Source organism: Xenopus tropicalis, chromosome 6, assembly GCF_000004195.4.
Source record: "Xenopus tropicalis strain Nigerian chromosome 6, UCB_Xtro_10.0, whole genome shotgun sequence".
Classification (NCBI taxonomy): domain Eukaryota; kingdom Metazoa; phylum Chordata; class Amphibia; order Anura; family Pipidae; genus Xenopus; species Xenopus tropicalis.
This window is the reverse complement of record NC_030682.2, coordinates 77,035,434-77,060,648: the sequence shown is the minus strand read 5'-3', so window position 1 is coordinate 77,060,648 and position 25,215 is coordinate 77,035,434. Positions and strand designations below refer to the sequence as shown.

At 38.1% G+C, this 25,215-nt stretch overlaps 1 protein-coding gene across 2 annotated transcripts in view; it reads left to right on the top strand.

Annotated features, from left to right (window-relative positions):
* The first annotated feature begins 3,769 nt into the window (after positions 1–3,769).
* The window catches only part of ctnnal1 (catenin alpha-like 1), a 209,648-nt gene continuing 188,202 nt past the window's right edge, over positions 3,770–25,215 (top strand). Inside the window, exon 1 of one of the 2 annotated variants that reach the window (XM_012964197.3) lies at positions 3,770–4,170. In XM_012964197.3, coding sequence (XP_012819651.2) covers positions 4,045–4,170 — 126 coding nt within the window. In that variant the 5' untranslated portion in view covers positions 3,770–4,044. 2 annotated transcript variants of the gene reach the window in all.

The window sequence follows — 25,215 nt, the reverse complement described above, 5'->3', positions numbered from 1 at the left end:
TTACAACCATATTTTGAAAATGTATAACACTCAGATCCTCAGAATTTCTAATTCTGGCAGACCAACGGCGGTGCAATCATTTTGGTTGGACAATTAGTTTGGGTACAAAACAGACACAGACATCTGATATGTAGTTCAGTCAGTATTATATATATATAGCTATACAGCTATATGTTCAAAACATTTTTTTTTGTCAAATGACTAAAAAAAAAAGACACATGTACACAATAATATTGTATTCTTAATAACATGTATTTATTAAGCTCCAACATAATCCACAGCTCTGTACAATAAATGGGTGTATACATTAAACATAAAGATTTACATACGAAGCAACCAATAACAGAAATTGACTATTTTATGTTAAAAAATCTTGCTGGGTCAGCTCAAGGTGTTCTGCTCTGAGTGATTTATCAAGGTTTAAGTTTGTTTTATTTTTTTGTGCTACAGCTCACACAATTCAATTATGGTTTAAAAACTTGAATGTCTGAAATTGAGGGGAAGGTTTATTAAGGTTTTAGTTCAAATTATGGATCAAATTATGCATCAAAAACTCTAACGTCTCAAAAAACTCTTATGTAAAACTTCAGCATCTAAAAGCTTTAGAGTTCATGTAGAAGTCCAAGCTCAAAAATTGATAAGCCCATTAGCAAATAATGTTTGCAGATTTCTTGAATCTTTTATATAGATTGTTTAAGGTGCATCTAAGCATATTGTCTCACTGCAGTGAATCATCTGGCAGAAAGGGCAGAAGCAAAAAGCATTATTTGAAGGGGAAGCAAGAGTATAAAGGAAAGAGCTGAATGAAGGGAGTAGTGTTAAGATAATGGGATGGGCAGAATAAAAGCAGTAGAGAAAAGAGTGTAGAACAGTAGACAAGAAGGAAATGAATGAAGTAGTTTTACAAGAAAAAGGAACAAAAGTGGAGGAAGAGCAGAAATAAATAAATTGAGAGAAAATGAGAAAATAGGATGGTATAGCACAGAGGGATAGGGAAAGCTAAACCATAAGCAGATTAAAGAAAAAAAAGACTACAAAAATCGGCTAATAAGCACTAATAACACATCATTATGTTTGTTTGAAAAACCCAACATACTGTTCTTCGACTTTAGCTTATTCTTGTTAATGTTTTGGTGTTACTGTTCCTTTAAAGGGATTCTGTCCTGATATTTATTGTGTACTTTATATTTCTTAATTACACTGTTTACATAGCAAATAATTCACTCTACCATTTCAAAGTTTATTCTTGAACCAACAAATGTATTTTTTTAGCTGTAATATTGCTGTTTAGGCAACCATCTCAGTGCATAGTCTAAACTTTCAGAAGGGGCCATGACATATGACAGTATTCTTTTAAGCTGTTGGTACCGGTGAAACTTCACTTAAACAAACATTGTTTAAGACAAAAAAAACGAAGGGGCTGATTCATCAAAGTATGAGTTCGAATCTCAAAATGGGTAAAATTCGGATTGATGATGATTGCAAATGTCACGAAAATGCTTATGAAAAAAATCGTATTAGTCACGATAATATTGTATTGGATCCGAAAGTCATGAAATTTTGTATCCGAATGTTCGTAAATGGCGAGAAAACCTTTCTGGCTTTGATCCTTCTGGCTTTTGATCCTTTCTATATTTTTGAAGCCTCCCATAGGACTAAATAGCACTCTGCAGCTTCATCCTGGCATAGCATAAAAATGAAACGCTGTTAGACAATTTACAATACCATCAATACTGTGATATAGATACATTCTACATAAATGTGTTATCTTAAATGCAACATCAAACTGGATACAACTGCTTCTGAAATTGCTTTTCACTCCAGAAAAAATGATATTTCTAAACTTATCCCATTGTATTTAAAGAGTTGCTTCAGGTCTGAAATGTGTAAAATAATGACATCATCAGGCGTTGAAGAAAATACTGCAAAAACTAATTTGTCAACCGTAGCATCACATAATGCAAATCAGTGATGCCTAGACTGGGCCAAAACCTCAGGTTTACCTGCTGTTTGTACAGGTTCATCCTTATTTTTAAAGCAAATGTGGGTCATAGGCTGGTGCCCAACAAACTTCTTGCTGCAGCCCTTACCACTACTGAGTAATTTTGTTTTTAATGTTTATACTGTGTACCCACTTGTAATGCCAGCAGAGGGGGGTCGTGATGGTCACTGGTCTAAGAAATCATCATCAACAGTCCATGCAAGGTTAGGCATGAGCTTGGAATTTATGATCAGTTGCTGGTCAGATATTTCTGTTCCGTGCATCACAAATGCAAACAGAAATCTTTGCATGTGAAGTATTAAAAATGCACTTGACAAACGTATATGGATTTCTGCTTGAGGTTAAGCTTTTCTAAGTTGGCAAAAATGACAAACCTTCCTATATTTTTATCTTTTACTTGGTTAAGAACATTGGCATCAAGTAATAAGTTTTTATGGCCAGATAGTAAAATATGGGCCCTGTAGGGCAACTAGAACTGTTATATCTCTTGTACTAAAAGGGTTAAAGGAGACATATAGGATAAAAAAAAACCCTCTAATCTTGTAGGTAATTATGAATAATATATGGTGCTGGTTTCACTTGGGCTAAAAATTAATACTATCTGTAAAAATGGCCCCTTTATTGGAGCTCCCTATAGATCCTCTCAGGTCCCTGTCTGTGTTTCAAATGAGGGGTGGACATGTCAAAACGTCTCCTGCCAGAAAAAAAATAGCAAGGGAGGAGCCAATCACAACCCTGCTGTAACACAAGCAAAGACAGGCTTCAGTTCCCTATCAGGTCAGCCTAGCTGCTGATTGGTTCCTATCCTACAGTGAAGTGGCCCGACTGCCAACAGCCCCCCTGCACAGCCTGAGAAAGGCAGCAGAAAGTGGAATAGATGGGCAGGGCTAGTGGGGTTTTTTAGAGAAATATTCAATAAATCAGTCTGAAACATTACTTTTTATAACACATTACTTCTATATTTAGATGAGCACAATTCATTGGCACAATATTGTTTTTCACACTAGGGGGCACATTCATGAAAACACGAGTTCAAATCCCGAATGGGATAAATTCGGATTGGATACGATAATTTCTTAAGATCACAAATATCACTAATATGCTTAAAAAATCGTATTAGTCACAATAATATAGTATTGGCAATCCGAAAGTCAGGAAATTTTTGTACCGAACGATCGTAAAATGCAGGAAAACCTTTCCGACTTTGATCCTTCTGTGCAGGACTTTCCTGTCAGTCAGGAAAGTGTTGATAGCTGTGGTAAAATTTGGCGTTTAGGTATCCCCACTGTGGTAAATGTTTATACGAAGAATATTATTTCTTAATATTGTGAGCAGCGCCCCCTTGATCCTGTTTGTATTCTGTAACCCTTGGTTGTTATATTTTTTCCAACCTACTGTTACTATGTAACCTCATTTGTTATAAATTAATATGAAGTGCTGCATAACTTGCTGACCCTATATTAACAGATGACTATGAATGCTAAAGCTGGGTTCAATCACTGCATACAGGCATCCCTGTAACATGTATAATACATTAGAAAGGCTGAAGTAATTTCTGTAAAACTCTATTAAATCTGTCTAATTCAGTCACTTTAAAAGGACCTACTTGTGGAATTCGCCAACTATAACTAATTACCACACGATCCACGGCTGGACTGGGAGAACAACCCAGCCGCGCTGTGTTTGCTCACCTAGGACAGGCAGAAAGGAATTTTAGAAGAATGGGAAAGTTGCAGGCGAGAGGATTTTTTTTCCTTGGTGGGCTGGGATGTGGGAGGTGAAATAGGAGGAGACAGAGAATGGGGGAGGAATTTGTGGAAGCATAGACTGTACAGCAGAGAGGTGCAGGTTTGCAGCGTGGGGCTCTGGTTTGTGATGTCTCTCCTTGTGTTCTTGTAGTTTGGCGATCCTTGCCTGGGGCTTCTGAGGAGCAGTACGAGTAGGGGAGAGAAGCCAAAGGGTCGAAAGCAGCAGTGGAAGTCACACGTAGCACAGCCTTTCGTCCAAAGCCTGGAACTGTTTTGCAAAAGCCTCTTGGAACCATGGCCACTTCTCCCTGCAGCAGCAGTGGGGTCTCCTCTTCGTCTTCTTCTGGCTTCAGCATTGATACGGGATTGGAAATTAAGACCAAATCTGTGGAGCAGACTCTGATCCCTTTGGTGTCTCAGGTAAACAGCCAAGGAAAACACTGGCGAGTCCAATCTGCTGTGAGGCGCAATAAGCGTTCTGTTAACTACTGATCTGCTTTAACAGCGCTCGGTTGCACCCAGCAGGGGCAATGTCTCGCTTGTAATTGTCCGCCTAGCGTAGATTCCCCGCCTGCACTGGCACACTGTAACAAACCCATTATATATGCAGCTAAAGTAACTTTGTAAAATATTGACCTGTCTATGCTTTATCTGTTTGACGACACTTATGCAGTGCTGGCGTTAGAAACGCCTGACTAACCTCTGCCCCTTTAGCTTTTGTACAACTAAAGAAGCCAGCCTGTCTGTCAGGGGATGCTGGGAGTTATGTTCACAAATATAAATGTTCATAGTCTTGTAAAATCTGACAAACCACTGGTATTTTAGTATAAAGAATTTAACTTTTTATAGTTTTGTGGTATTTATTTCTGGCCAGAAGCAGTGGATGGGTTAATGATAATCTCCATAGTACAGGGATATAGATTTTTTTTTTTTTTAACATATTTTGAGGTAAAAATGTAAATGGTTGGAAGCAGTGGAAGGGAAAGCTGTCAATTTAAAGTGTCTGTGCCAATGTTATGGTGTGAAAGCTGTGTTTGTGTGCTGAAGTAATGTGTGTTGTGTGCACCTAGGTGTAACTGTCCCTTGTGCACTGAGTTGCAGTGTGTGTATCTAGCCCCTTATAAGGAGGTGTGTGACTAGTTCTTTGTTGCTTATTCCTTTTGCACTTGCTTTCCTGAAAAAGGCTGACACTTGTGCAATAGATTCTTGTATGTAGAAGCTGAAGCTGCAGCCAGCTGCATTTAAACTAGAAGCTGTTTGTATTGGTCCTGATATACTAGAGCCTTGAAACTGATGTATTCTCTGAAATTATATTCAATCCAAGCACACTAGGGGTTAAAATAACTACTTCTTCACTTCACTACACCAGTCAAAAAGCTGGCCTCATTCTGCATCAGTCTGTCATATGTGCTATTTGTTATACTTGTATATAAGAAGAGTACTATGCTATGTGGGACAAATAGATTTTTTTCAAGTTTTATAAAGAGAAACTAGTCTCTTCACCAAAGCATGTTTTAATAAGCCTTTAAAATGTTAGCAGTTCATCATCATTTCTAAATAATGCATGTTATGTGTTAGTAAACGTTTCAGCTCATCGTGATTATTATCATTAGTATTGGATTCATTTGTACAGTGGCATCATATTCTGAAACACTGTGCATAAGGGTATATAACATTTGACATGCTGAAAAACCAACACAATAAATAATGACGGTAAGCACAGCAGGTATCCATACAGTGACCAAACCTTCAAATTAAGTTTGTGCCAAACAAATGGGTACTGCACAATTGACCAAGCACAAGGATGGTGAAATTATATTGTTCTATTGGGCTGAATAATAGAATCTTACTAAAAGCCAAAGGGTGCATTGGCAAATAAGATTTTCAGTTTTCTTCTTAAGAAGAAATTGCATGCCCAGGTGGTTGAGTAATATAGTCAAAATTATCCAAAGTTTCCAACCAAATATGGGTATAATTAGCTTGCAATACTGACTCCCCCCCCCCCCCTCTTGTTTCCAAGTGCCAGTGTGAGTAGGGTTTATGAGTTACTTGTTTATAAGCTAATGTTATATTTATCTAAAATCCAGCTTTGGTGTGCTTTGTGCACAAGGGACTCAAGACTTTTCTGGGGTTACTGCTAATATATGCTAGCCCTGATCTTTGTTTTCCCAGTGCTCAGAATTCAGTTTATGTTGCTTGTTGTTTAGCTGGCAGAATTTACAGGGAGCAGAGAATTGTGGCTAAGGAGGATTATAGTATAATGCCAGTTGTGTTGTGTGATTCAGGGTAGTGCTGGTTTGAGCTCTAAGGCTAATGTCAGACCAGGCGTATGGTGTATATTTTCGGCAAGCTGAAAAACACTTGCCGAAAATACCGCCATACACCTCCTACCTGTGCCTGCACCCGAATGAATGGAATACACTCAGGTGCAGGCACATGTAGCCGATATCTTCCTAAAAACTCAAGAGAATGCAAAGCTTCTAATTTACTTAATAATATACTTAACAATGCAGAATTTGTAAAATTTATTTTTGTCTTTGTAATTTGAACTCCATCCTCTAGTACAGGGATCCCCAACCTTTTTTACCCATGAGTCACATTCAAGTGTAAAAAGACTTGGGGAGCAACACAAGCATAAAATATGTTCCTGGGGGTGCCAAATAAAGACTGTTGTTGGCTATTTGGTAGCCCCTATATGGACTGGCAGCCTACAGGAGGCTCTGTTTGGCAGTAAATCTGTTTTTTTATGCAAACAAAACTTGCCTCCAAGCCAAGAATTCAAACATAAGCCCCTGCTTTAAGGCCACTGGGAGCAACATCCAAGGGGCTCACAAGCCACTGGTTGGGGATCACTGCTCGAGTACATTTAGAGCTATATGTATGTATATCTTTATTTATAAAGCGCTACTTATGTATGCAGCGTTGTACAGTAGAATAGATTAATACAAACAGGGGTTATTATAATAATAATAATAGATATATATAAAGTATAACAATAAATACAAGGTACAGCTGCAAGTTAAAGAGTCAAAGAGACAAGAGGATGGAGGTCCCTGTCTCAATCCAGGGGCACAAATCATACAATCTAGATGGGAGGGTAACTTAAAGAGACAAATAGACAAATATAAATGCTGTTGGTTACAGTGGGTGACACTGCAGTGTAAGTGATAGTTCCCAGATCAGGTGCTGTGCGAGTGCTCCAAGAAGTAGTCTGTTAGTTTAGTTAGTTTAGTTAGTTTAGTTAGTTTAGTTAGTTTAGTTAGTTTAGTTAGTTTAGTTAGTTTAGTTAGTTTAGTTAGTTTAGTTAGTTTAGTTTTCAAAAGACTGAGGTAGGTTTCTCTCTGGAGGAAATCAGGGAGGGCATTCCAAATATAAGGGGCAGCAAGGCAGAAAGGTTTTACGGTGGGAAACAGCAGGAGTAGTGGGGGGGTGCAACCAAGTGGTTGCTTTGTGATGAATGGAGGTGTCAGCCAGGAACTATGGAGACACAAGAGAAGAGATGTAGTGAGGAGCAGAGGAATGGAGAGCTTTGAAGGTTAAGAGAAGGAGTTTGTAAGGTATTCTTTGTTTAATGGGAAGCCACGATAAGGACTTTAGCAGGGCAAGGGCCTGAACTCTGGCAACAGTATTTAATACAGGCTGTAGGAGAGAGAGATGAGAGTTAAGGTGGCCATACACGCACCGATATTATCGTACGAAACCTCGTTTCGTACGATAATCGGTGCGTGTATGGCATGTCGGCGAGTCGACCGACATCGCAGGAAGCTGCCGATATCGGACGACTCGCCGATCGGACAAGTTTGAAAATTTTGATCGGGCGCCATAGAAGGCGCCTGACCAAAATTCTCCCTTCAGAGCTGAATCGGCAGAAGGAGGTAGAAATCCTATTGTTTCTACCTCCTTACCTGCCGATTCAGCCCTGAATGGTGTGTGGCGGATCTTACGATATTTCGTGCGACAGATGGTCGTACGAAACATCGTCGGATCGCCACGTGTATGGCCACCTTTAGGGAGGCCAGTTAGTAGAACGTTATAGTAGACAAGTCGGGATAGGATGAGAGCATGCATGAGCAGCCTAGCTGTTGCAGTAGACAGTGTCAGTGATCGCTGATCAAATGTATACACCTAGATTCTGACTTAAAGGAACAGTAACACCAAAAAATTCAAGTGTATAATAGAAATTCCAATATAATGCACTGCTGCTCTGCACTGGTACAACTGGGTTGTTTGCCTCAGAAACACTACTATGGTTTATATAAAGAATGAAGCTGTGTAGCCATGGGGGCAGCCATTCAAAGGAGAAAAGGCACAGGCACTTAGCAGATAACAGATAAAACACTATTGTATTCTACAGAGCTTATCCGTTATCTGCTATGTATAAACTATAGTAGTGTTACTGTAGCAAACACACAACTTTTACCAGTGCAGCGCAACAGTACATTATATTTCATTTACCTTAAAACTGGTGTTACTGTTCCTTTAAGTTCTCCTTTAAATAATTAGAAATTAACATTTGCTTGTTAGCACTGGTTTGTATGTACATCAAAGGCCAAGTAAAACCTGAACCAATAATGTCCTTTTCATAGAAAGGAGACCCTATAAGTATTATTTATACCAGATACCCTCCTAGTTTCTAGTTTCTAGTTGCCAGTGCAGCCCCACTCCTCCCAGAGCATAAATGCTCCATGGTTTACCCTGAGGTGAGGATAACTATTTTCAGGTATTATGAGCTTACTCCATGGGGAACACACTGGTTATGCCCTGCTTAGGTTCCTCCTGAGCAAGTGGAAGAATGTTTGAAAGAGGCTTAGTAGGTCTTTGTTTTTTATTTGTCCTGTATCGATATGCCTTAATGAGAAACATGTTGCTAAAGATGAGGATAAAACTTAATTTTATGATTTCCTCCTCTGCCACTGATTTAATTAAAACGTAAAGATATCTGGTAATTCTGGCATCAGACAAACTAATAACACAATGTTCACATCTTTAGGTTCTGTAATGTTTCTGTACATTTTATAAAATACAGATCTCCAGCACACAGAATCCAATTGTAAGGCAATCACTGCCAGCAAGCATTAGTGAACATATATGGGGGGGTTATATATTTCATATGCTGCTGATAATTTTTGATCCCTTTTGACTTGTTATAAAGATTTGTGATTGGAGGGCACACACATACACACACTGTAGGAGCTTGCTTGTAGAGGAATCAATCTTTATTTGTTAACCCTTCTGCTGGTGAAAGACAGTGCCACATTCCTTAGGTGGGGGTTACTATCCCTTACATTCAGTTTCCAAAGCCCATCCCTGATTGTAATGCACACCAGCCTCCTCGTTAATTGAACATGTTGAACCATTTTACAGTGTTATTTTCTCTCCATTGAGATTTAATTGTCATGTGTTAATTTTCCTGGATAAGAGCAATAAAACCATTAAGTAATGGTCTTCCTACAGGATAACAATGAGAATGTGCACTTTGTTTACTTACTAAGCATTTCATGAAGATTATTAAATTCCTTTTTAGAGGTAAATTCCAGAAAACAGAATAAATGTATTTTCTGCATTTAAAAAGTATTGACATTCTGTAGACTTGTTTTTAGATATTACTTCTTGACATGAAGGTGTTAAGACTTTTGTTTGTACAATAATGGAAATTTTATAATATGGCTTTCATTAAATGATGAATAGCTATATTGCACATTTACTAACATCTACCTTGTATTGTAAATTGAAAAAAGTACTTCTATAAAGTGCCTCTATAATGATTTATTTCTAGCAGAATTATCTAGTGGTTAAATTTCATTTCAATAGTCTTTAAATTACATTCAACTCAAGGCCATAACTTCCAGCAGTAAAAGCTCTGAAGCATAATATAAAACCTTAGGGTGTGGGCAAGACCTTTGGTCTTTATCATACTGAGGTTATATACTCTGCAAGGAAAATAATAATAAATGCTTTTGAACTTAATGGTACGGAGGCAGGCTGGTAATTCCTACTGTAATCAATTTCCATTTTAAAATCACTAGCCTTGATATATAATGTAGGTCTCATGTACTACAGGTATAGGACCCATTATCCAGAATGCTCGGGACCGAATATGGGGTCTTTCCGTAATTTGGATCTCCATACCTTAAGTCTATTAATAAAACGCAATAGGACTGTTTTGCATCCAATAAGGATTATTTATATCTTAGTTGGGATCAAAGTACTGTTTTATTACTACAGTGAAAAAGGAAATCAGTTTTAAAATTCTGAATTATTTGATTAAAATGGAGTCTATGGTAGGCAGGCTTTACGTAATTCGGAGCTTTCTGGATAATGGGTTTCCGGATAAGGGATCCCATACCTGTAATACTTACGGCAATGGCACATGGGATGTTTTCTCGCCCCAGTAAATCTGCAATACCACCAGTGACAAAACACCACTAGCTGCCCTCCTACATGTTTTTTTTCCACTTACTGAACTACCCCAGGTTGCCTCATGAAGAAATATTGGGCTACTTCACAGCACGTATATTTTTACACTGCCCATGGGAGCACAGATTTACTTCAGATGATAAAATGTCCTCTATACCATTTTGTCTGGTGAAGACTGGCTTCCCTGGTAGTGGTGGATTTGGGGGTCTTCAACAGTGTCAGGAGGGCTCAGCCTGAATGCCAGTTAAAAAATATTGGAGTGAATGATTGCTCACTTAGATATTCTTTCCTATATCTGTAAGCTTGTTATGAGTTAAAGTGGATTGTGACTAAAGATTGGTTTACATGCCTTAATCTATGTGGCAGTTCTATGTTCACATGTGTGGGTGTCCTCCCTGTGCGCCAGACAAGAATTGTATAGGTTTAGTGGCATCTGGTGAAATTGACACTCGTGTTTTAAAGTAACAGTTACAGTAACACCAAAATGCTACTATAGTTTATATAAATGAGCTGCTATGTTAACACGGGGGCAGCCATTGAAGCTGGGAAAAAGGAGAAAAGGCACAGGCACATAGCAGATAACAGATAAGCTTTGTAGAATATAATGGGGTTTTATTTGTTATCTGCTAAGTAACCTGTGCCTTTTCTCCTGTAAATGGCTGCCCCCGTGGCTACACAGCAGCGTTATTATATAAACTATAGTAGTCTTTCTAAGGAAAACACACCAGTTGTACCAGTACAGGGCAGCATTACATTATATAGTAATTACCTTTTATACACTTTCATTTTTTGGTGTTACTGTCCCTTTAAGACACAGAATTTTTTTTGTACTGCACTAAAATAAATGTTCACCTTTGGACAAATTACCAAATTTTAACAGCCAGTGCAATTAAAAAGTGTTAAATTGATAATTTTTTAAGACTAAGCATTTGATAACATGGATTAAAAAATAAAAACACATGAAATAAAACTAATGACTGGACCTTCAAGAGGGGGCTTGGCCAAAAGTTGGACTTTTAAGTGGGACTTGAACTGAAAGAAAATGTAATTAACTGATTTAAGCCGTTAAAGGAAAACTATACCCCCATAAAGAATACTTTGCCACCAGATCGTTTGTCATATTAAGGGGCCGATTCATTAAAACACGAGTTCGCATCCCGAATGGGAAAAATTCGGATTGAATACAATCATTTCTGAAGATCGCAAAAATCACGAAAATGCTTACGAAAAAGTATTATTAGTCACGATGATATCGTATTGGCAATCCGAAAGTCACAAAATTTTCGTACTGAACGATTGTAAACAGCGGCAGAACCTTTCCAAATTGTTCGCGCAAGCGTACGAAAAAGTCGTGCAATCACGAAAATACGCTCCCCCTATGTCTATTAAAGAATCTTAGTAAACTGGAATACATATATCCGTAAATATTTCCCTTTTATATCGTTTCTCCTAAATCACCATTTTCTGATGGTCTATGGGCTCCCTCAAAGATCACCTGAAATAATGTAGTTCTAATTGTAACAGAAAAAAGTGTGGCAGTAAAAGACAGGACCATTAATTGGCTTATGTAAGCTAACCCGTAGGTGTGGCTTTGGCTTGTTTGTTTGCATCCCGAATCCTATGACCTAGGGGATGGTACTTAAAATGCAATTTTCCAATTAGAATTATCCAATAGCGGATACTTCTAAAAAGGATATTTTTATTAATATGGTTTAGTTAGTGTCATGCCAGCAATATTGCCCTGGCATTGTAAATTGTTAAACCTGGCAACATTTTGCTTTGTGTCCACAAGACACCCTTAATTAATTCAATACACAACAAGGGACTGTGGAAGGTGACCAACCTATCTAGGGCATCAGACAATGCGGAGCCAGCCATATGAAGCTGAATCTGTTGATCAAAGAAAGGCAATTGTGGACCTAAGGACAGCAGGGGGGAGCAGCTAGGAGAAAATATGGATTATAGAAAGGGATCCATATCGCCTTTGTTTTAAGGTTTACATCCTCATAAATCATATATTGGTTATGAGGAGGTCCCATGCTTCCCAAATGATACCAAACAGGGACTGCCTATACCCACCAGTTAGGAGGGATAGTTTCTGGGGGACTGGAACAGGAGACACCCCTCACGTTTGGTATAATTTTGATCGCCCACATATGGGTTAAAGCAAGCCCATATTTTCATAATAATATTGGATACTGGCAAGTACCAATATAATATGACAAAAAACTGGCATGAGAAGTGCAGCTTTCTACAGGGGGTCCCAAGGGACATGTTTTTGGACACTCCCTCCTCATGCATACGGTAATGAGGAAGGGTCCCAGCGGGGCATAAAAAGGGCCACATACCCAGGTATTCTTTAGCTCATATTTTGAGGTTCCAGTTTCTGTTTGAGTGTGAGCTCAATTTTCCCTTCTTACCTCAGGAGAACACAAAAGATAACTGTAACGTACATGGGGTTTTTTCTGTGTTTTATTCCCTTTTATTTTATTTACTGTTTGTGTGTGTGTGTGTGTGTGTGTGTGTGTGTGTGTGTGTGTGTGTGTGTGTGTGTGTGTGTGTGTATATATATATATATATATATATATATATATATATATATTACACAGTCTCTTTTTGTAAAACCTTTTTAAATGCACTGTTTACCTTAGTAATATTAAATATAAAATGTAATAAGTTCTGTCTGGCTCTATAAAGATCCCCACGTACCTTGTTTACATGTGAATATATTAACTGCTTGGCTGTGTGTGTGTTGAGTAGGGGGGCAAATTCTATGTAAAGGCTAATTAACTAGTTGACTGTTAGCAGAAGAGTGTGTTTGTAAATTAACCCTAACTACAGTTAGAAAGCTTGTGTGATATATTTGTGTATTCGCCTGTTAATGATAGATGGTGGTAGCGAATAGTTATTTGGGGTGGTGGTGTGTTTGGGGTGCTTGATGTTAGTCTAACCTGTGTGAAAGGTGACTGAGTGTAACCCCTTGTTGCCCTGTCCCCGTGTCATACACGTCTGAGTAGAGAAAAGCCTCACAGCACTGTTTAAATACCTGCCACTCCTGTCCCTCAGAAGCAAACACTGAAGCGGCAGCGATCCCTTGGAGTTTCTCTCACTGCAGAGCTGTGTAACTCCCTCTCCACCTCCCTTCAGAATCTCCTTGTCTGCCTGGCGTGGTGCACATGCCCAGTTCCAAGCTGTTTTAATGAGCATGCTCACTTGAGATGAATCTCTTCTCTACACAGCAGACGATTGAACTCCTTAACCAAGCCCACAGTAAATCCTCCAATGAGCCGATCGCATAGGCAGTTGCTATACTAACTCTGCCTTTGTAAACCAGAGCTACTGCTCCCTCTCTTGGAACACGTTCTTCTGACTGCAGTTGTTTAATGCCCTAACAGTTTCATTTTAAGGAAAAAGCTGTCTGTACAGCTTTGTTTAAAAAAGCAGAAGTTTAAAAAAAAAAAAATCCTTGAAGAGTTCTCGATGACATCACCCGGCAAAATGGTCGCCGGGTGAAACGCAAAACGGAGCAGAAAAGAATGCGGTGGTGCAGGCTGTAGGAGGAGATTGAGGGAGCGGCACTTATGCGCTTATAGTGAGGGTAAGGCGCCCTATCCATTAGAAGTGAAATTAAAATTATCTCCTTTAATAGAGAATCTACATTGTTCAGGGGTATAGATTTAGAAGAAGTCATTTTGGCATTTTACTGCCAATAGATTTGCCACATTAGTGCCACCTAGAACAATATATTTATTGTGCAGAAACCATTAACATACCTGAATAAACAGCTTTAAAAGCTTTCTCCTTTTGCTTAAGATAGCAGCTGCCATTCTAGGTAGCTTCCTTCCTGCAGTCTCTAGCCATTATAGCCGAGATCACACATTCCTAAGGGAGGGGGGAGTGGGTCCTTAGCATTCTGGTGGGAGCTGGAACAGAAGAGGGGAGAGAGGAGAGAACTGAGCAGACTCTGGCCCCAGTCAGACACTGGAACATCATGTTTACAAAAAAAGAGACAAGAAATGTGTAAAGCTTACTTAGTTTTTGCCTTTCCTTCTTCTTTAAATGTTTATACAATAGTTCAACCCCACTGGGAATGCTTCCCATGCACATAGAATTTGTACATCAGTCAATTTTATTTATCATATTAGAAATGTATCAACTATTGTGTCACCTTAGTCTTGTACAGAACAGAAACAAAAATACATTTTAAACAGACAAAACAAAAAAAAATTGAAAATAAGTGAAAAAAGTCAGTATTGCTTGTGTACTGTGTGATAACAATTGAACTTAAAAAAAAAATAGTTGAACTACACCTTTAGAAATGTTTCTACCTAAAAACAATGTACATGATTTAGTGAATTAGCATTATATAGGGGTAACAATTTAATTTAATTTAAAAAAATATATAGCTACTTTTTTTATTTGCATATTTCCAAAATCAGTTATTTTTCTTCTAGTCAAAGAATTCACCCAAACAATTCAGTTGGTTATTAATTTGTTGTGCACCCTAATAATTTCCTTCCTCTTTTCCTATCTTCCCAAACAATTATTTGAAATTTACATTGTCTGATCATGCCTAATTTTCATTCAGGATTCATTGACTGGTGGGTTTCAAAGATTTATTTTGCAACTCTGAAATGGGCCTTTCTACACCACACATATGTCTACACTAATCTTACTAATGCTAGGTACTCATTGATCAAAATAAGTTTACCTCCTATGTAATGTGCCATATTTCTTGTTTTTCTGTGTAGCCCCTGAATGGGCTTTGGGTGCAATCATGCATGGTCCTCTAGGAAACATTAAAATTGCTATAATGCACATACATACAGCATGTTCCTGTGCAGAAATTACCTGGGAAATCAAGGATGGAGGTTTGATGCTTCCCCACCAAGTGCCTGGGATTGTGCATTTCTTTTTTAAATAGAAGTGACAAAGCAGCCCATGGCAGTTGGATAGCATGTTTGATCACTGTTGTGTGCCTATCCAGTGAATTAACTTTTTCTTGTCCTTTAATTAAACATGTATAATTAAATACAACATGATTAAATACTTGATTAAATGCAGCATATTTTTCCTATCGTGGATATTATTTTAATAACAATATGAACTTAGACTATAATGCATGGTATACTGTTTATAATTTTGCTTGACAGTACAAAAGAAACACTCCAAACAAATCTGCTTCAGAATACCTGCAGTTAATTTAAAAAATGTTCTTTCATACTGAAGTATAGCAGTATGTCATGTTGTTAGTGACTTAAAAAGCCTAAAATACAATGCTATATGTTCAACCGGAAACATATTATTTTGGCATGCAGTGCATTCCTTCACTAGCAGTAAATATAGTTTATGATCATTGTCTCTGAATGCTTTCAGTAAGGAAATTTCAGTGTTCAGGCGTATAAATAAAGTGCAGGATGTATTTCTGTTCCAGTCTGAACTGTTGCTGACATGAACATGAACTGTAAATAACATTGGCCTGCACATTGCTTTCATGCAATGAATGTAATGGAATACAGAGTAAGGGTGCTGGCACTAGGGGAGATTTGTTGCCCATGGCTAAATCTTATGCTATATATTGCAAATTTTATTGAAATATAAACAACATGTTTGGGGCCCCGTGTGGCCTTTATTAAGTGTAAAAATCACAGAACACCACAATTCCTAAATATTAACCATTAACCACCCCCACTAAGTGCTACATGAATAGTAACATCATCTGTCCATTCGGGTGCTATATGATTAGTCTGTTAGTGTACAATCACATTACCTTATTCAAGTCATAGTGGTGGACGCCTTGCATTTTCTGCAATGAAAAGGTACACAGGTAAATTATTTACACATAAAATCATATTGTGTTTCACAAAAAAGGAATTATGTCCGACTTATTCATGCCTACAGGTATCATGGTACATAGAATTTTAGTCCAAATATTTTTATGCTGAGAACTTTTTTTTTATTGTCATTTACTCTCCTAATAACAAGAATCAATACCACTGCTTTATGTTTACATGCTTCGAAATGTCTTTAAACTAACGTGTCCATATATGTATTTGGTTTATAGTTACAAATGTTACTTTTATGCTCCTGAATCCGCAACTTAACATCTCTTGTCATTTGTTCAGCGTATGCAATGTCACAGGGCATTTTAATAAGTATATTACAAATGAAGAATTGCTTGTGGCATACATCTTTAAAGGAATGGTGTAGCTTTTAGTTGGGTGGTTAATCACATCCTCTTTAATAACTGAGTTTCAACAGTTGCATACCAAACATGACTGTGTGCCATTTCTTGGTTATTCCCCCATTCCCCATGTCAGAAAGGACATAGAATGTCCTTTAACACTTGTCCCCTTTTATAACCAAATAATGATTTTTTTAAGCCTTTAAGTGCCAGCAGAATTTTACATTTAATTTGCACTAAGTGCCAGACATTTTTTGAATATTTTGTTCTCTCTCGCATTTTCTGGGGGAGGGGGGGAATTTTAGTTTACCTAGAAAAACTGAATAACGTTGAAATCTGTTGTGCATTTTTCTCTTTGGAACGAGAGCAAGCTCTAAATACTAAAGAGATTTTCATGATATAGGGATTTATACCAGAAAAATATTTACTTTATGGAGATTTCTGACTTTTATATAGATCAAAAATTCCCATCAGTAAATTACTGAATTTTCAAAGCATTACAGCAGAATACAGCATACTTTAGATTCCAAAGCTAGAAATACTGGAACAATAGGTTTGCACCATGAAAGGATACATTTTTAAAAAATACACATCCTGAGAAATTCAAAATGGATAACTATGTCTTTCTTCTCCTAATTATCAAAAATGAAGGCTTTTCTGAACTTTGCAGTTTCTGTAAAATTTCTGAAAATTCAGAAAAGGCACCTTAAGAAGTGGACCTGTCACCCAGACAAGCTGTATAATAAAAGTCCTTTTCAAATTAAACATGAAACCCAAATTCATTTTTATATTAACACATCCAACCCCATTATAAAGGCATTTAAAAATCCCAGCTGTCAATCCTATATTGCTTGCCCCGCCTCTATGCCTTAGGAATAGAGGCGGGGCAGACAATAACTTTAGCTTTCCGTTCAGCACTACCTAGATGTCACTGCACATCTCACTTTTCCCCTCCCTCCTCCTCATCTAATTGTATAGTCAGTGTCTTCATAACAGTGTCCACAAAATGGTGCCTGCCTGCTTGCTTTGATTGAGTAATTCCACGACAGAATGAAACAAGATTTATATTATTTATATAGAGTAAGTAAAGTTTATTTTGCTGAACTAACAATATAGAAAATAATTTGTTGAGTTATTTCTTAGGGTGACAGGTCCCCTTTAAAACTTTGGCTTTGCAAGATAGTATCTCCCACATAGAATTTGGTACCAAGAAAAAACATCCTAAATATGAATGCCAGGGGTTCACTGAATAGTTTGCACATCATGCATATGATTACCAAAGTATCTGGCATACTGGCAAATGAAGTTAGTGCATTTTCCTAGAGATCACTTCAGCTACTGAAAATGCATATACTGCATTTTTGTAGGGTAAAAACACCCCTCCAAAACTATATATATTTGGAAAGTACACATTTAGGCAAATCCAAAATGTGTAACCTTGCCTTTCTACTTCAGACTACATAATGTTTTCTCAAAAAGTTTTGATAACATGCATGAAAAACCTCTTAAAGCTTCCACTTTCAAGCATCTTATCTCCCGCATAGAATTATCCAATAGCGGATACTTCTAAAAAGGATATTTTTATTAATATGGTTTATTTAGATTAAGCAGGGGTTTATATATGAGCTGTTTTATGCTATATATTTTAATAGATAATCTACATTGTTCGGGGGTATAGATTTCCTTTAAAGGAGAAGGAAAGTAATTTTGGCATTTTTCTGCCAATAGATTTGCCACATTAGTGCCACCTAGAACAATATATTTATTTTGCAGAAACCATTAACATACCTGAATAAACTGCTTTAGAAGCTTTCTTTTTTTTGCTTAAGATAGCAGCTGCCATTTTAGGTAGCTTCCTTCCTGCAGTCTTTAGCCATTATAGCTCAGATCACACATTCCTAAGGGAGGGGGGAGGGAGTTCTTAGCATTCTGGTGGGAGGGGGGAGCAGGAGAGAACTATGCAGACTCTGGCCCTGGGAATTAAGGATGTTTCTGGGCAATGCTTTCCCAAATTTGGCAGTTTTGATAAAACCTCTTAAAGCTTCCACTTTCAAGTATCTTATCTCCCGCATAGCACTAGGTACCAAGAAATATTTCATGGCATATATTTTTACTACCAAAAATTTTACCAATCTTCTACCCCGGTTCAGCTTAGTGTGGGAGTGCCTCAGGGCTCTGTATTTGGTCCTATGCTGTTCTCCCTGTATGCTCTCTCGTTAGGAGACCTTATTTCTTCTTTTGTTCTTAAATATCACTTTTATGCAGATGACATCCAGATATATTTAGACACCCCTGCACTAACCACTGATGTTCAAACCCAGATTGCTAACTGCCTCCTGGCTATCTCCTCGTGGATGAACCAACGTCACCTCAAACTTTGACCTGTCCCTCTCCTTCTCTATCCATATTAATAACACTGCCAAAACCTGCTGCTTTTTCCTCCGCAATATTGCCAAGCTTTGCCCTTTTCTTTTACAAGTAACAACTAAAACACTAATCCATGCCCTTATCCTTTCTCTCTTAGATTACTGCAATCTCCTACTAACCAGACTCCCACCTCTCTCCCCTGCAATCCATCTTAAACTCTGCTGCCAGGGATGGTTGGGTGGTTGAGAGAGGAGAGGCAGTGCAACCAATATATACATCACAAAGATGAAAGGCTAACAAGTAAAAAGATATACATTATGTTATACAGATACTTTTATAATGAACTCCATTTTATTGTAGTCATAGGGTGTTATTCCTGTCTCTATTGCCTGACCACAAAACTGGATGACAGAGAGTCACATAACAAATGGCACAAGACCCACATTTCTGAGTTTTTGAAAATTTTGATCCAGTGCACTGGTGTTTGGGATTAAAGAATCCTGCAGATTATATATCTGTCAATGGAGAATAGGTCTGAGGCAGACCCAGGCCTATTTAAATGCATAGATATGATCATGCAAGGAATGAATGTTTTGTACAAACAATAAGCCAAACCTTGTGTATGGAAATAAATGAAAGGTAAACTGAACTTGGAAACACTACTTTTAAAAGGATACTATTTTGAAGGGGACATATACCATACATTTTTACAATGCACTAAACTATGTAAAATAATGTAAAATAGAAGTAAGTGCTTTTATTTTAATACCTTTTTGTTCAAATATGTCCATAACTGCTTGAAAACCGTGCTCTACCCACCCCTTTTGCAAGCTTCTGGTTTAGACTCTTCAGTATGTGGCTGGGCCCTGATCTACTTCAGTAACAGAGCAGCAGCTACTTAAAGTGCAATGAATATGCATAGGGTGGGTGGGGCTTTGCTGTGTCACAGGCAGTCTGTTCCTTCTCTGCTCATGCCCCTCCCTTCCCCTGTCAGTCAAAGCTGTGACCACTTCCTGTGGGAGACTAAAGACACTCCCATCTTTCATTTTACTCTGGCTTCTGACTTCAGAGGTTGTCTATGCAGCTATCATATAATGACAGTTTTTTTTCTGCATCATTTCACATTTTGACGGAGGATGAATATTATAACTGAATATGAACTTTATATAAAATGTCTCCTTTAAAAATATAATAATAAATTAAACATAACTTGGCAAATGTGGAAAAGGGATGTACTTAATCAATGAAAAATAGATACTGAGTACTACAGCAAGATACAACTTTTGCTGCCATTGTAAAACAGAATCATATTCCTAACTAGAAACGGTAGTCATTTTCTGAAAGGAAAGAAGCCTATTTCCTATTTTTTCTCCTTTTACCTTATTTTGTGTCCATTCTCTACTCCATGTCCTTTACTTTTCTGTCCAGTTTTTTCAAATCCTTTTTCGTCTATTCCATTGTCACTTCAGTAATCTTCTTTCTCTGTTCTGTCCTGATTTTCGCAGAACAGTCCCAATTTTAATAGCTCACCCCACAGTCCGGATTCTTATTGAAGTCCCCCATTTTGCTTTGATCTCCCGCCAAAAAATATACAAAGTTTTTTCAAACATAATTAGATGAGTAGGCTTTTGGCAGAGAACCCAGAATACTCAACACCTGCACTTAGATTCTCAATTGGATTGAAGTCTGTACTTTGACTAGGCCATTCCAACACATTTAAATGTTTCCCCTTAAACCTCTCGAGTGTTGCTTTAGCAGTATGCTTCAGGTCATTGTCCTGCTGGGGTTTTTTTAAATAAAAGAGGTAGTTCAACCAAAAATATACATTTATTAATAAAAGCTATTGACACATCTACAATATTGACATGCAAATAAAAACATGCAATATACAAAAAAAATCTAAATCTAAATGCAATATATAACCAATATTTGCAAAGATAATATCTGTTGCATATAATTCCACTACCTCCCTTATACTCATCCTTCTATTTAGTCTGGCATCTGTGACTACACTGCAGGAACTCCAGAAACACACTTACTAAACCTTAAAGGACATGTAAACCCCACACACAAAAATGCAATCAATGAACAGCCTCTTTGAAATCTTTCAATACATGCCAAACTGGTTGTCCAGAGGTTAATAGTAAGGCTGCAGCATCCCCTTAATCACTTAGATTTCCTTCTCCTCCTGTAACCCACTTGGCCCCCTTCCTCCTGCTTTGATTTCTGGCTTGCCAGACATGCTCAGATTACTAAACACGTCCTCCAGTCTAGCAGCCAGTGAAGAGATGGCATTGCTGTTTCCCATTGAAACTGATCTCTAGCTGTCTGCTTAAATTTTTTAAAGCTCAGCTTTACCATTACAGTGCTCAAACAAAGCAGAACTTTTATCAGAGATATTTCTGCCTGTGTGAGCGTTTTCTTGATGAAATGTATGCTGAATAAGGGTCTGTGTATGCTGTTTGCAGATTTAAATGTATCTGATTATGTATCACAGTTAAAATGGCACCCAGGTGAAAGCTGCTATTTGCTTTAGGAAAATGTGATGGTGCTGGCAAACGGAGGGGAAATATGCAGTGCAAATGATGCAGTTTGGGTGGGGGAGAGGTGCCCAACTGATATACATTGTAGGCAAATGTAGGCTTTACATGTCCTTTAACCTATCCTATTAACCTAGAGACTGATCATAGTTGATGTGTCAAATTCTTATTGATTAGTAACTAATAGGTTAGTATAAGTGAGTTTGGCATGGACTCTAAAGGCACTATCTTAGGGACTAAAACTGGCCATACTGGCACTGACAAAATAATTTTCAGACTGTGTGTGGGCTCCAAATTATCATCCCGATAATTTTCATACCATAGCGATCACACGTTTGATCGGCCAGATTAGAAAATTTTGGTCGGATAGCGATAAAAACTGCACATGTATTTTGACTATATCCTTGGGGACCTACAATGCATTTCCAGGAAGTCACTTTCATATGATTGGTGTCTATTTCATGGTGAGAACATTCTCTAACTTGTTATTTTTAGGGCTTTAGCTTACAATTTTAGTCTGAATTTTCGTTTTAGGTTGTTGCATTTTGACATGCCATCGACATCCGAACGTTCAGAAAAAGACTAAAATCTGAACGTACATGACACTTTAACTTAGGGACAATAGGAGATGTAAAAGGAAGCATGAGGACAAAAGGACAGGATTTACAACTACCTTTTGCCATGGGGAAGGGGGGTTTGCAGTTATCTGATTGACAAGATATGTTCAGGGCTTACATTTGTTGTATTGTAATGCTATCTTAAGGTTCCCATCCATACCCGTTTCACAGGGATCGGCCCCATTTCACGGGAAAACTGCCCGTGAAATGTCCCGTCTGCTAGATTAAACATTTAAAGTTCCCGCTAATTAAATTTGGCTGCCCCGGCGCTGGCAATCTGTGAGATGAAGCTATTTTGTTCTGTAGGAGTGCACTTCTCAATAGTAGAGCGGTGGGATTGGAGATTCTGCTGAACTTTGAACCATGTGCAGACTCACCAATCCTACTGCTCTGCTTAGAGTTGTAAACTGAGAAGTGCACGCCTAGAAACCAGTAGAGGAGAGCTGCTTAGAGATTTTCCCTCTTTAATCATTTCCCGTTCCTGCGTGTCCCCTGCTCAGCTTCTTAATACTGCTGTAAGGGCTCTGGCACACGGTGAGATTAGACGCCCGCGACTAATCTCCCCGAAATGCCATCCCACCGGCGAAAATCTAAATCACCGGAGTGATGTGGGAGAGGAAGGATAGAATGGAGTGTAAAAAGAGTACAAGTCTGGAAGAAAACAGAATAGGGACATGGGCACAAAATAGACTTGAGAAGGAAAATAGTAAAAAGTGATAAATCAGGACAAAAGGACCAGAAAAAAAGACCATAAGGGGGCAAAAGAAGCAATGTAAAAAAAAATGTGAAACTAAAATTGTGAGGGGTTGTACAGAAAGGAAGAGAACATTAAAGTAGAGAACCCAGGAAAGTAGAGGAGAGGGGAGCTGAGTGAGGTAAGGTGAGAATTACAAGAAGAGGTGACAAGTAAATATGGAAGTACAAGAGCAGAAATATTGGTAGAAGATAAATACATATGGATAGTAAGGAAAAGACAAAGAATAAAAGTAGCATGGAACAAGAGTAGAAATGTTATGCATTTTATTTACATCTGTAATATGTTTTATTTTGGGCAGTTTGTCTTGTACAGGTATCGGACCCCTTATCCGGAAACCCGTTATCCAGAAAGCTCCGAATTACAGCATGCATGTCTCCCATAGATTCCATTTTAATCAAATAATTCAGAATTTTAAAACTGATTTCCTTTTTCTATGTATAAATAAAACAGAACCTTTTAATTGATCCCAACTAAGATATAATTAATCCTTATTGGATGCAAAACAATCCTATTGGGTTTAATTAATGTTTTATTGATTTTTTAGTAGACTTAAGGTACTGAGATCCAAATTACGGAAAGACCCCTTATCCGGAATACCCTTGGTCCCGAGCATTCTGGATAATGGGTCCCATACCTGTACCTGCAAATATCCTGCATTGTGTTTGGTGGTATTATACATGGAGCATATTTAGCCTACTTTATTTCTAGGGGAATGATGCATAATGGTTTTATGACTTTTATTCTATGAGATTTTCAGGTCACATTATAAATTAAATTTGTAATGCATTTGCTCTGTTTATAATGTTCCTAGGATTCCAGTACCCACTGCCTCTTACTGTGCATAATGTTTAATAGAGTTTGTGTCACTGCCACTCCCTGTGCAGAATGTATCTATTGTCCCTGAATCCAATGCCCTTGACTGAATAATGTGCTGGAATTGCTATTTCTTACTTTATATTGTGTTGATGTTATCCCATTGTTCTCATTGTATAATATAATTGTGGATCACATGTAACCCCTACCTCAGCTGCAACCAGGGCTCAAGCTGAGCCCCCCAATCTGGTGTTGGACTACGACTCCCAAAAAATCAGGATTGCAACTTTGCTTTTGCTGAGGTTGTGTCTGTGTATGCTAGCACTTCAAACACACATATGACAATGCATATAAAATATATACATATTGTGTAATATAAATATGACAGAAGCTCCATAAGGTAACACCATAACTGCCCTTAGCTTGTTAGCTTGACCTTAGTTGATCAACTGAGTCAGATATTTTTCTTGACAAATCTTACTGTCTAAATGCTTGCTATCCTTTGCTATAATAATAAATCAAGTATGCAACATACACTGTCCCAGCTCGTAAAAAAGTTTTGCAGGGCCCGTTGATTTTGGTTTTGTGAAAACAATTTGACACATTATTTATCATGCCTTTTAGGATTGCTGCCAAAAATAATCCCTCTCTAAGATAAACATTACTTCATACATTGGCACTCTGCCCATACAACTTCCTTTATTTACTAGGACCTAATTTGCCTTTAAAAGGTTTGCTTCTATTACATCACTATTATAGTATAGTCCTCTAAAAGGTTCTGAAAATTTTGAATTTTGAGGGGGCAGCATTATACGAACAAAAAAATTGAGGCTCACTAGGTCAAGATAAGCTCTCCAGAAACTTAAAGGGGACATACTGTGTGAAAATAATAATGTGCCAATAAATTGTACTCATCTAAATATATAAGGATTGTACTATAAAAAGTACCGTATATACTCGAGGATAAGCCGAGTTTTTCAGCACAAAAAATGTGCTGAAAAAGTAATCCTCGGCTTATACTCGAGTGTTTACGGTAGTCAGCACTGCGTCCCCCCGTGGACCACCTTCCCTTTGTGCAGACACACGGCGCGAATGCATGTGGCATGAAGCAGTAACATAGTCCGTATGTCCCTTCATTGTGCACCACGCGACGCACGTCTAGCAGTGCGCACTCTACACCATTAAGGGACATACACTTTCCTTCTGACCTGTTGGCACGAATGAATGTGGCGCGCCATGGCTTGATGCACGTCCCATCGTTCCGGTATTTAGAAGCAGTTACAGAGCGCTAATGTCCCTTAACGGTGCAGCACGCGGCGCGCATGCGCACGGCATCACAGCGCTCTGTAACTGCTTCTAAATACCGGAACGATGGGACGTGCATCAAGCCACGGCGCGCCACATTCATTCGCGCCAACAGGTCAGAAGGAAAGTGTATGTCCCTTAATGGTGTAGAGTGCGCACTGCTAGACGTGTGTCACGCGGTGCACAATGAAGGGACATACGGACTATGTTACTGCTTCATGCCACATGCATTCTCGACCTGTCAGCTCTGTCTCATGGCTGCTTAGGTATTTTCTGTCTAACGAAAATCTTGGTTTTAACCGGATAGTGATTAAGCTGTGAGAACCTGCATACATTAATGATAACAAAGAAGCTCCAGAATGAGCCAACATTTGTTTTTGTTCTTTTTTGCATTGCCTTATGATGAATTGCACACTCAACTACACTAAACTCAGCTACAAACTCATAAAACTCAAAACAATGAAG